General features: G+C 40.7%; 1 protein-coding gene and 1 pseudogene across 1 annotated transcript; both read right to left on the bottom strand.

Moving 5' to 3' along the window:
- Positions 1-2,988: 2,988 nt before the first annotated feature.
- LOC115357929 (mast cell protease 1A-like) lies at positions 2,989-4,676 on the bottom strand. The gene is made up of 5 exons (XM_030049690.1): positions 4,614-4,676; positions 4,381-4,525; positions 4,094-4,229; positions 3,382-3,639; positions 2,989-3,276 (listed from the first exon to the last, which is right to left on the bottom strand). The coding sequence occupies exons 1-5, from the start codon at positions 4,669-4,671 to the stop codon at positions 3,115-3,117; spliced, it is 759 nt and encodes a 252-aa protein (XP_029905550.1). The 5' UTR covers positions 4,672-4,676; the 3' UTR covers positions 2,989-3,114.
- A 4,004-nt stretch (positions 4,677-8,680) lies between these two features.
- Positions 8,681-9,592, bottom strand: LOC115357949 (duodenase-1-like; annotated as a pseudogene).
- Positions 9,593-12,044: the final 2,452 nt, after the last annotated feature.

The raw sequence follows: 12,044 nt of genomic DNA, 5'->3' as shown, positions 1-12,044 counted from the left end.
AAATGAATTTAAACAATTGTAGCATCAGGCTGCAACATAACAAAAGTGAAAAAGTGAAGGGGGTCTGATGCACTGTACACTTTTTAAATACAGGCACAATTTCAGATAAATTTAAAAGTGAGGATTACAGACGTTCTGCTTGAATAAAACAGTTGTGTCAGAAAGACAGGGACAGAGAGGGAGCGAAAGAGAAAGAGAAAGACAGGGTTACATATAAAAAGGTTAATTTATTCCTAAATACCACTAGGATTTCAATTCCAATTGTCAAACATCTTGAAAAGAAAAGATCAGAGTTTGTTAATTTTGAAATGAAAAAAAAAGAACCTCAGATTTTTTTTTTCTTTTTTTGCCATCATGTGACAAACAAGCACAATGCATACTTCTTTTCAGCTACAAATAATATAGTTATTTTGCTTTCCTCTTTTTCTTTGGTTGCAGCACATCTGTGTTTAAAGATACTCTTGAGAAAAGGATGTGGTATTGTTTCATACAACTTCTTGCAGCCCCCATGTGCACCATGTGGTTATGTGCGCGATGACCACAACTGTCTCTCTCAACTCTGTGTGGTAGATGAATCACAATAGATGTAATCGCTGGTAAAATGTTTGATTTGCTGCCATTTTTAAGTTCTGCTTCATGCATACTAACAGGTTAAATACATTGAGGGTTGGCGGGATGTCGAATCAATCCTTTTGTCAAATTCAGTATTGACAGAATAACACCAAGAATCACCAGCATTACTTGCCTGTTGGTCCACATGGCCTTTTGTGTTCATGTTGTGCAGCCACTGGCAAAAATTGGCTTGGAGTAGAGCCAGTGCCTGTCTGCGTTGAAAGGAGCCAGTTGAAGTGGTTTGGGCATGTAGTTAGGATGCCTCCTGGGTGCCTGCCTGTGGAGGTGCTCCAGGCACATCTGACTGGGAGGAGACCCAGGGGGAGACCCAGGACACACTGGGGGGGGATTATATATCCTGGCTGGCCTGGAAACTGGCCTGCGGGTCCCCCAGGAAGAGCTGGTGGATATTGCCGGGAAAATGACATCTGGGCTGTCCTCCATAGCCTGCTGCCACCGTGACTTGGTCCCGGATAAGCTGCAGAAAATGCATGGATGGATGAAAGGATATAGTTATAAATGTGTTTACTTATGAATACTGAAAGGTGCTGCTTTCTGCTTGCAACTTTCTGCTTTCAGCTACCGCCGCTGGCTAGCCCCTTCACAGGGGGTGAAAAGAGGAGCCGGGTGCGTAAGTCTCCTCTGTCAGTACACACACACACACACACACAGTTGTAGTGAAGCAGTCACTGCCAAACATGTCAATTTACCCCTGAATTTTTTATTGTTATTATTTTTTTAATTTTTACATTACATTACCTTGATTTTTAAGCAACAAGGGCAGGTCCTCTTCTGCTGGTGTCCTGCTGGCCTGGTGCATGTTGGGGGAATGCAAGTATTGGACAGAAAATGGACTTTGCACATTTTGGCCTGGGGGTGGTACTAGAGGAAAGGTCATGAGGTCACCAAAATTGTCAGGGCTCATTCTCTGGGGGGCATGAAAGTGTGGACCAAATTTCATGGTCTTCCACATTTCCAGACGTCTGTAAAATCCATGTATGGCAAATCAAACAACCAATCACCTCAAGGAAGTGACCCCAGTCCAATCACGTCTTGTGTACATGTACCACGTGTACCACCACCATGCACGCCCCAAAATCCCTGAATTCCTTTATTCCTGAATACTACTGTCATTTCAATTGTCAGATATCTCAAAAAAAAAAAAAAAAAAAAAGTCAGAGGTGCTTTTATCATCTTCATGGGTGAGTGCTGACCAGGATCGTAAAAACAAAGGTTTTCTGTAATGAGAAGATAATGCACAATGTGTTTGTATATGTAAAAATATCTCTTTTGAAGTGCAAACATTGTAATTACTTCGCTTTCCTCTTTTTGTTGAGGTGATGACAAAACTGTTTCAGAGTCAACTTGAGAAAAGGATGTGGTTTTGTTTCACACTTCTCATTGCAGCCCCCAGCATCATGGTGCTCTGTCATTTGCACCATGACCACAACTGACTCTCAGCTCTGCATGGTAGAGGAATCATTATTTTTATTATTTTTTTTTAAATCAGTCATTGGTCTTATTGGTATTATTTGATATAAATTATTTACTGTCATTTTCCTATAATTTTCAACAAAATTTTCACTAAACTAGTAAATACACTTTTATCAAGAATGGAAGAAACGTTGCTTCAGTAGGCCTTTTTTATGGTAGGATATGGACAGAATGATGTCAACAATCATCAGCATATACACACTAACACCCACATGAGCTGCCTGTTGGTCTACATGGTCTTTTGTGCCAGACTGTCTGGATCCCCAGGTGCGGGTGTGAAATACTCTCTAACTTTCCTCCTTAAGGGACCATACTAGTTATTTTGAACATTTGGCCCATTTATTACAATTTAACCACATTTTACATTGTAACAAACTATTTTGCTAATCATGGGTACTGTAGTCTTCACAACATATAATCAAAATCCCTTGATTTTAAATTTTGAATTTTTGGTTTCATGCTCTTTGGCAAACAAAGTTGTCAGCATTCACAAACCAAAGAAGTGATCATTTGCTGTGTAAAGCAAACATTTCCTGGGGACTATTTTCTGGTGTAGAAACCATTCTAAAGAGCATAGCTGGGCGGATGTCCTGCTAACAGGAAAACAAGCTGTTTAGTAGAAACAGTTTGTCTTTTCTGTTGAGCTCTTTCTTGTCAATCTCACAATCTGACATAATTTCCAAAGTTTTTGCAGCTCTTGTTAATAGAAGTATTCTGGTAGAAGTGTTCTTGCCACCTCCCATGATCAAATAGTGCTGATGTCAGGAGGGAGCTGTGAATTTATGTGTTTTCAAAATGTGGGAAAGAGCGTTACACTATAATTGTTTAAGCAACAAGTAATAAATCTTTTTTTGGGGGGTGGGGGTGGGGGGATAAGCAAAGTTTATTATGCATTTTGACTGAGGAAGAAACATGATCAGATCTGCTCAATCACACCTCTACAACTATAACAGATAACAGAAAAGTAAAACATTTTGAAGAAAAAGATCTTAGAGAAGACCATTACATCTAGCATGATTTTTTCTGCAGAATGTCATTAACCCAGGGTAGGAATTTTGATATCTCGGTGTAGACGTTGGGCAGAGACGGGTATGTGCAGTTATTTTTTTCGTTGAAAGAGACAATGCCGACTGCCTCCCCCTTGCACACCAGAGGACCACCAGAATCACCCTATGAGAAAAGGTGATTCAGGTTAATTCAAATTCTCACAGTTTTATACAAGTAACCATTTGCACCAAGTCGATATTTTACACATGGAAAAGGAAAACTACACACCTGACAAAATCCCTTTTTGGTCTTGTATCCACCTGCACAGATGACATTGGCAGGAATTATGCGCCATTCCTTCTCACAGACTTTCAGATCAATGGTAGAAACGTCCACCACTCGCAGCTCATCAACAGTTTCTCTACTACCGGGTTTACTGATTCCCCTCCCGGCTACACGGCACTTTGTCTTTGCTTTGATGTAAGTGCTCTTGCTTGGAATTGGAATTGTTGCCATTGTTTTGCTTAGCTCAGCTTTCCTGGACAACTGGAAACACAAACACAAAAGTCAGAATTAAAAATTCAGGCTTATTTCCTGGGCTCACTTGTTACATAGATCTGTAAAGAAGGGCTCGAACAACGGCTGAAAGACAGAGAATTATTTGTTTGAAAATTGTTTTGTTGAAATGCAATGCTTGTTGTACTTTATATTTATTTTGGTAAAGAACTTTTGTTCACCTCTTGAATTTTTTTTTTTTTACATTTAACCAAATTCGAGATACATCTTTGAATTTAATATGTCATGCAATGTTTACTATTTAATGTATTTCTATACTTTCTATACTTTTTTTTTTTTTTTTTTTTTTTTTTTTTTACATTTGTTGAATTGCATTAAATCGAACTAAAAAACTAAAACTTAACCAAACACAAGGGATACCCAGAAGATGATAAGAGTGCAGAATATCACACAGGACCATTCAATTAGGTTGAATAAAACGTACTTTGAGGAGCATGATGTCGTTCTCCAATGTGTCATCATTGTAGGAAGGGTGTTTGCATTTCTGTACTCGGTATCTCATGGTTTTGTCATCAACTCTCCTGAGGTCGTGGGTACCCAGAACAACAGTCATATTTTTCCTGCAGAAATGATCAATCAATAAGAGGTCGTCAATAGTTTTTCTGACTGTATGTAGTGGCGATCACCTTTTCATCAGTTCTGAATATTTCAATCTTGTTTGTGTAATAATTAGTTTAATCAAAGACTGGCTGAAGAAGAAGAGTAAGTCACATATCACAGTGGGCAGCAGTGACGACAAACTCCTCGTTGATCAGAAATCCCCCACATTTATGTTTTCCTTTACTCTGCACCGATGCCATGTACAGCAAGGTTTTTTTCTTGGCCTTTTTCCCATGTATAATTTCATTCCCAAGTCCTAAAAAGAATTAAGTTAATATACTGTTCATCAGCCAGAAAAGAAAGTGTTTTTTTTTTTTTTCTTTCTCCACCTGAGAAAGTCTTACCTTCTTGTCCAAGACATATAAGGACACAAAAAAGCAGAACTATGTTGAAGCTGGGCATCTTGCAGGCGGGACCCTCGAGGTGGCTTCATGGGGGTGTCAAAAAGACCCTTATATACAGCAGAGTCTGCACTAAAGACAGGTCTGTGGTTTCAACGTAGGTAACCTAACCAACAGAGTGACATCCTGCCACTCCTAATGCAGTGCTGCTGTTAATGGGTGTTGGTGATGAGGCTATGAAGTCAGGCTCATCCTGTAACTAAGCACCATACATCTTTAAAATGAACTTACTATTAATAAAAGCATCATTAATGGTTTTTAAAAATACCCAAAAGAGGACATACTCTATACATAAAAAGCTACTCAGTTACAGTGATGTGAGTAAATGTTTTTGTCTCAGTTTTTGTGTTGGCTGAAAATTTGCATCGTCATGGTGAATAAAGTAAATGCTCATGGTTGTGGTGGCTCAGCAAGCTGAAGCACATTTCATGTCATTAGTACATCATGGGTTCAACAAAGCTTTCTGTCACATCTGTCACACTCTCACCCACCCTTCACTCAGAGGGGAGACATTTATCAGCACACAGGATATGGATGTATCATACATGCCATAATCCAGGGTGAGCCTTCCTGTAGAGGACTAATTCAGAGTTTCAGCAAATCTTAAACTACCAGACAAATGAGTGCAATAGACCACATCAGGCTATAATACAGTGCAACACTAATATGCTCCTCATCTGGTTCATGCTTACCTGGTGTGGTGGGGATCTACAGTGGTTAAGACTGTCATTTTCTGACTTTGTCAGTCTTGTAGGTGTATATTTGCAGCAAAACCAAAGCATTCAGTCTGTACCCTGTGTCATGAGCCAGCTATAGTGCACAGCAAACAGCAGAGAGCACACATGGCATGAATGAAACATATTCATGAGCTGAATTGTGAATAAAATAAAGCATATATTGAGATTAACTAAAACAACCAGAACACCAAACAGATGTAGAAAATGACAACTTAATAAGGACCAAACAATAAGGACTACTCGGCCTGAAACATCACTGGGTTGGGAATTTTTTTTTCCTCTACCACTAATACTGGTTAAGGGTTATTTCTTTGAACAACACATTTGAAGTAATGTCTTTTCTGGACAATGTTTTAGCCTGTATAACTCAGACTGTCACTCTGTAGACGTTTTTTAAAAAATATTTTTAACGTCTTCTGGGTGCGATTTGATGATGTAGACCTATATGGTGTTTGAACAGCTGGGAGAAATGAAAAGTAGACCTACAATTTGAGGATGTGGAAATAAATTTCCAAATAAATTATATTCCGATATAAATTTGATGCTTTGAAGGTACAACAGTTTCATTGCCTATGAATATTAAGTTATAAAATACAACATTTGCCGGACATTACATGACCTCCAGTATAAACCACGTCCACTTCCTTTGTTCTGTCTGAATACAGATACAGATAATGACATCGCTGCACACCCTTATGCACCATATGCATGTAACGTTAGTTAATCGCAGTTTGGATCTTCAGACTTGAGTATCAGTGTTCTCCCACACATGAAACCACAATGGTCTGATGCTTCTCAGACCAATTTTATCTGATCAGTGAAGGGTGATGAGAATGAATCTGATGCATGAACTGATAATGAGCTTTCACATGATGTCAATGAATCCACACTCACACATTAACACATATGCCTGCAGAATCTACACACACAACTCAGTCACGCAAAATCACTGATGCTTTCTGTAACATGACTGTTAGATATTAGGTGTACTGTGTTTGGATGCATAATTGCATGGTAGCCAAATTTCTTCCTCGTCATTTTTTTTCCTGCAGTCTATTGCGGTGTTGCCTCTCACATACATGCACTGCTGCAGCCACAGAAGTGTTGTTGATCACTACCATTCAGTCCACTGTTACCGTGATGGCTACTGAGCTTTTGAGCTCTGAAAACGATCGGTCTGGTCCGTCCACTTTGTTTTGGGGAACACACCCCCACACACATATTCATTCCACTCCCCAACACACACATAGCCAGGCTGATGTTGGCTACATTGGCTATTGTTCACTGGCATCACACACACATTTATAGCTGTTGAATGGCCAGACTTGTTCCGTCAGTATTCCAGCAGGAATAATGTCATCGTTTCAAACGAACCACATCCATGGAGCTAATGATCGATTTTTACATTTGTTGTTCAGGTAAGCAACATATGCTGTGTGTAGCTATGTTAGCAATTAGCAAGACACTGCTACTGACTTCACCTACACTCTCAACTCCCTTCGTCATTATTACTTATTGCATACACGGCCTGTTGTCTAAATGTTTGCCCTGTTTCCTAGTTTTGCTGCTTGACTTGGTACGTCTTGCAGCTTTTTTCAACATTTGATTTCAAATCTGCTAACATAAGTTACGTTGTGCTCTAGACCCCCATGAGGTGGTGGGGGCTCCGCCATTCCCACAGGCCCCTGCCCATGCCTGTCATCTGTTATGATAACTGTTGGGGGGTTGCAGCGTTTGTGTTATAATGCTGGTTGTGATATGAAAAATGAGATACCACTAAGTTTGCAGTTGAGTCTGTATAGGGATGTGGACATAGGCACCGATCCTATGGGTGTCCAGGGGCTCAGTCACCTACGGTAAAGTGATCAGACATCTCCATTTTAAAGAGGCAGACCCCTGATTTGATGCTTTGTCCCCCACTGGAGCTGTACCCAGAAATGTCTCCAGATCCCTCAGTCTCCAGAGGGCATTGCTATTACCATAACACACCACATACCACATATTGTGATTTGTAGTTTTTATCTCAAGATAACATGAATTCTATCCTGCTTCTAAATGAGGGTATATCGCTTTAAGAGCTTGTCTTATTGGAAGTGTGAAGTTTTCCTTTGGTTTGTACACAAAAGTCAAAGACAGATCCTCAGTTTTAAGTCTTCAGACAAGTTACACATCAGATCAGTGATGCTGGGTCGACGACAGAATTACTGTTTTTAAAGGCTTGTAAGGCAAAACTCTATGTCTATATTGTGTTTAATATTTGTCAGAAAATCACAAATGTCCCTGGATTTGCTTCCAAAAATGTAATCCACAAGCAAGTAACACTGAAGAGTGAATTATTTTGTTAGGTGAGGATTAAACTGGTTGGATGCTCTGGATGCAGCCAGTTCAAGTGTTTACACGACCCACAGTGGGTGTTGAAAAAAAATGTTTTAAAGGAAAACTCAAACCAAAGCCTCACACATCATCTGTGTTCAACAGCTGCAGTAGCAGCACAGCTCCCAGTCGTCCGCCAGTGGCAGCAAATAGAGCTAAAGATTTTCCATACTCTGTAACTTTCCCCCTTAAGGGACCATACTAATTATTTTGAACATTTGGCCCCATTTATTACAATTTAACCACATTTTACATTGTAACAAACTATTTTGCTAATCATGGGTACTGTAGACTTCACAACATATAACCAAATACGTTGATTTTAAATTTGAATTTTTGGTTTCATGCTCTTTGGCAAACAAAGTTGTCAACATTCACAAACCAAAGAAGTGATCATTTGCTGTGTAAAGCAAACATTTCCTGGGGACTATTTTCTGGTGTAGAGACCATTCTAAAGAGCATAGCTGAGCGGATGTCCTGCTAACAGGAAAACAAGCTGTTTAGTAGAAACAGTTTGTCTTTTCTGTTAAGCTCTTTCTTGTCAATCTCACAATCTGACATAATTTCCAAAGTTTTTGCAGCTATTGTTAATAGAAGAATTCTGGTAGAAGTGCTTTTGCCATCTCCTATGATCAAATAGTGCTGATGTCAGGAGGGAGCTGTGAATTTATGTGTTTTCAAAATGTGGGAAAGAGTGTTACACTATAATTGTTTAAGCAACAAGTAATAAATCTTTTTTTTTGTTTGTTTGTTTTTTTTTTGAATAAGCAAAATTTATTATGCATTTTGACTGAACGAACAAACATGATCAGATCTACTCAATCACACCTCTACAACTACAACAGATAACAGAAAAGTAAAACATTTTGAAGCAAAAGATCTTAGAGAAGACCATTACATCTAGCATGATTTTTTCTGACAAAATCCGTTTTTGGTCTTGTATCCACCTGCACAGATAACATTGGCAGGAATTTGGCGCCCCTTTGGAGCCTGCTTCCATTCCTTCTCACAGACTTTAAGATCAATGGTAGAAACGTCCACCACTCGCAGCTCATCAACACCTGCTCTACCACCAGGAGTATCGATTCCCACCCAGCTACATGGCACTTTGTCTTTGCTTTGATGACCGTGTTCTTACGTGGAATTTTAATCGTTGCCATTGTTTTGCTTAGTTTAGCTTTCCTAGACAGCTGGAGACATGATTTAAAGAAGTCAAATTTAAAAACTAGAAGGGCTTAACTTCACAAAAAACCTCTATAAATCTGTTAGAAATAAACATCTACTTACTTTGAGAAGCATGATGTCGTTCTGCCCTGTGCCATAATTGAAGAAAGGGTGTTTGCATCTCTGCACTTGGTATCTCATGGTTTTGTCATCAACTCTCTTGAGGTCATGAGTGCCAAGAACAACAGACACGTCGGTGTAGCTCCTAAATGATCAGAAAAAGGTTGCCCATAGTTCTCATGTAGTGTCAACAAAAATTATGAATTACTTTTGAAAATACTGCAACAACAAATCATGTTAACTCTTTCAGTGTCTCACTTTTTGATACTCACGAATTACTCACGAATTGGAACCCCCCACAAAAATGTTTTCCATTGTTCTGCACCGATGCCATGTACAGCAAGGTTTTGTCCTTGGCCTTTTCCCCATGTATAATTTCACTCCCAAGTCCTGAAAAGAATAAAGATAAATGATAAGGAGTTTACTGTAAGGCAGAAAATAAACAATTATTAGTTTTTCCTTACCTTCTTGTCCAAGACATGTCAGGACACAAAGAAGCAGAACTTTGTTCAAACTGGGCATCTTGCAGGCAGGACCCTCAAAGTGGCTTCATGATGGTGTCAAACAGACACTTATATACAGCAGAGTCTGCACTAAAGACAGCCCTGTGGTTTACATTCACAGATAGATATCAGCAAATAGCTCCACATCAGCAGATTTATTAGCCTACAAAAACTGTTCTGTTTAGCTGATGTGATTTAAAATGTAACTATGTACAATGCCTCTATAAAATGTACTCGAGAGAAAGCAAAATTAATATCTTTAAAAATACACAGTACTCACTACAAATAGCTGTGTACAGTACCGTCTGAGGCACATTTCAAGTAATCAGTCTGGCAATACTCTGACCAATCACTCCATTCACCATCCTCTGTATAATACCTAATCAATGTACATACTATAAAAAAAAAAAAATAATAATTAGTTTAATATAAATAAAACAACAACAATCAGACATAATTCTTGACTTTGGGATCAACAAAGTACATCTTAACAGTTATATACAGTACAGGCCAAAAGTTTGGACACACCTTCTCATTCAATGCGTTTTCTTTATTTTCATGACTATTTACATTGTAGATTCTAACTGAAGGAATCAAAACTATGAATGAACAAATGTGGAGTTATGTACTTAACAAAAAAAGGTGAAATAACTGAAAACATGTTTTATATTCTTGTTTCTTCAAAATAGCCACCCTTTGCTCTGATTACTGCTTTGCACACTCTTGGCATTCTCTCGATGAGCTTCAAGAGGTAGTCACCTGAAATGGTTTTCACTTCACAGGTGTGCCTTATCAGGGTTAATTAGTGGAATTTCTTGCTTTATCAATGGGGTTGGGACCATCAGTTGTGTTGTGCAGAAGTCAGGTTACTACACAGCCGACAGCCCTATTGGACAACTGTTAAAATTCATATTATGGCAAGAACCAATCAGCTAACTAAAGAAAAACGAGTGGCCATCATTACTTTAAGAAATTAAGGTCAGTCAGTCCGGAAAATTGCAAAAATTTTAAATGTGTCCCCAAGTGGAGTCGCAAAAACCATCAAGTGCTACAACAAAACTGGCACACATGAGGACCGACCCAGGAAAGGAAGACCAAGGGCTCTAGTTTCCCGGCGCAGCGCGGGGTGGCACAGTGAGGCGAACCCCGCGCAGAGCTAGTTTCGACCGGCGAAGCGGGAGAGGCGGACAGTGTCCAAGTTTCGCAGACGGACTTGCGCGGAGATGGGAGTGGCGGCGCAGCGGGGGGAGGTGTCAACAGATTCAACTTGGCGCAGTGACAGTTTTGTGCCAAAAGGCTTCGCCGAGGTGCGCCAAAAGCTTGCCGTCTGAAACCACGTCTACTTTCCGCGCAAGGCGGAGCGGAGCTGGCGCAGTGGAAGTTTGGCTGCCTGGCGCACATCACCAAAACCTCACAATCAGCACAAACGGTGCCAATCTCCTTTGATCTGACATCAGTTGTGACGGGACAGTTGATATGGAGATATATGTATGTGCTGATTGTGATCGTAGCATTGAATAGTGTTTTTTTCGGTATTTATTGCATCGTTCATGTGTCTGACATTCCGGAAGCCTGCCTGTGAGGTTTTGGTGACGTGTGCGCACTGCTCGCCGGTCTCCGCTCCGCGCCTGTCTCCTGAGCTCCGCTCCGCCTGCGGCAATAGACCTCCATGTCAGCTGTGTAAACTTTCATTACGCCTTCGCGCAGCGCATTTTAAAGGCAAGGACAGAGGCTCATTTGATTGGTTAAATGTGAATCGGCTGTGTCAAACCCACTCCACGCCTTCTCTCCTCCCTTGCGCCGGTAGGAGGGACGGTGGAGTACTTGCGCCACCGAGCATGGCGTGCCAAACTTGGAAAATCCGCCTGGCCACACCCAGTTGGCGAAGTGCATCTGCGCTACGCCCCCGCCTCGCCTGGTCTGCGAAACTAGAGCCCCAAGAGTCACCTCTGCTTCTGAGGACAAGTTCATCCGAGTCACCAGCCTCAGAAATCGCAAGTTAACAGCAGCTCAGATCAGAGACCAGATAAATGCCACACAGAGTTCTAGCAGCAGACCCATCTCTAGAACAACTGTTAAGAGGAGACTGCGCCAATCAGGCCTTCATGGTCAAATAGCTGCTAGGAAACCACTGCTAAGGAGAGGCAACAAGCAGAAGAGATTTGTTTGGGCCAAGAAACACAAGGAATGGACATTAGACCAGTGGAAATCTGTGCTTTGGTCTGATGAGTCCAAATTTGAGATCTTTGGTTCCAATCGCCGTGTCTTTGTGAGATGCAGAAAAGGTGAACGGATGGATTCCACATGCCTGGTTCCCACTGTGAAGCATGGAGGAGGAGGTGTGATGGTGTGGGGGTGCTTTGCTGGTGACACTGTTGGGGATTTATTCAAAATTGAAGGCACACTGAACCAGCATGGCTACCACAGCATCCTGCAGCGACATGCCATCACATCCGGTTTGCGTTTAGTTGGACCAT

This window comes from Myripristis murdjan, chromosome 4, assembly GCF_902150065.1.
Source record: "Myripristis murdjan chromosome 4, fMyrMur1.1, whole genome shotgun sequence".
Taxonomy (NCBI): Eukaryota; Metazoa; Chordata; class Actinopteri; order Holocentriformes; family Holocentridae; genus Myripristis; species Myripristis murdjan.
Note: the sequence above shows the minus strand (reverse complement) of the source record. Positions and strands in the feature narration are given on the sequence as shown.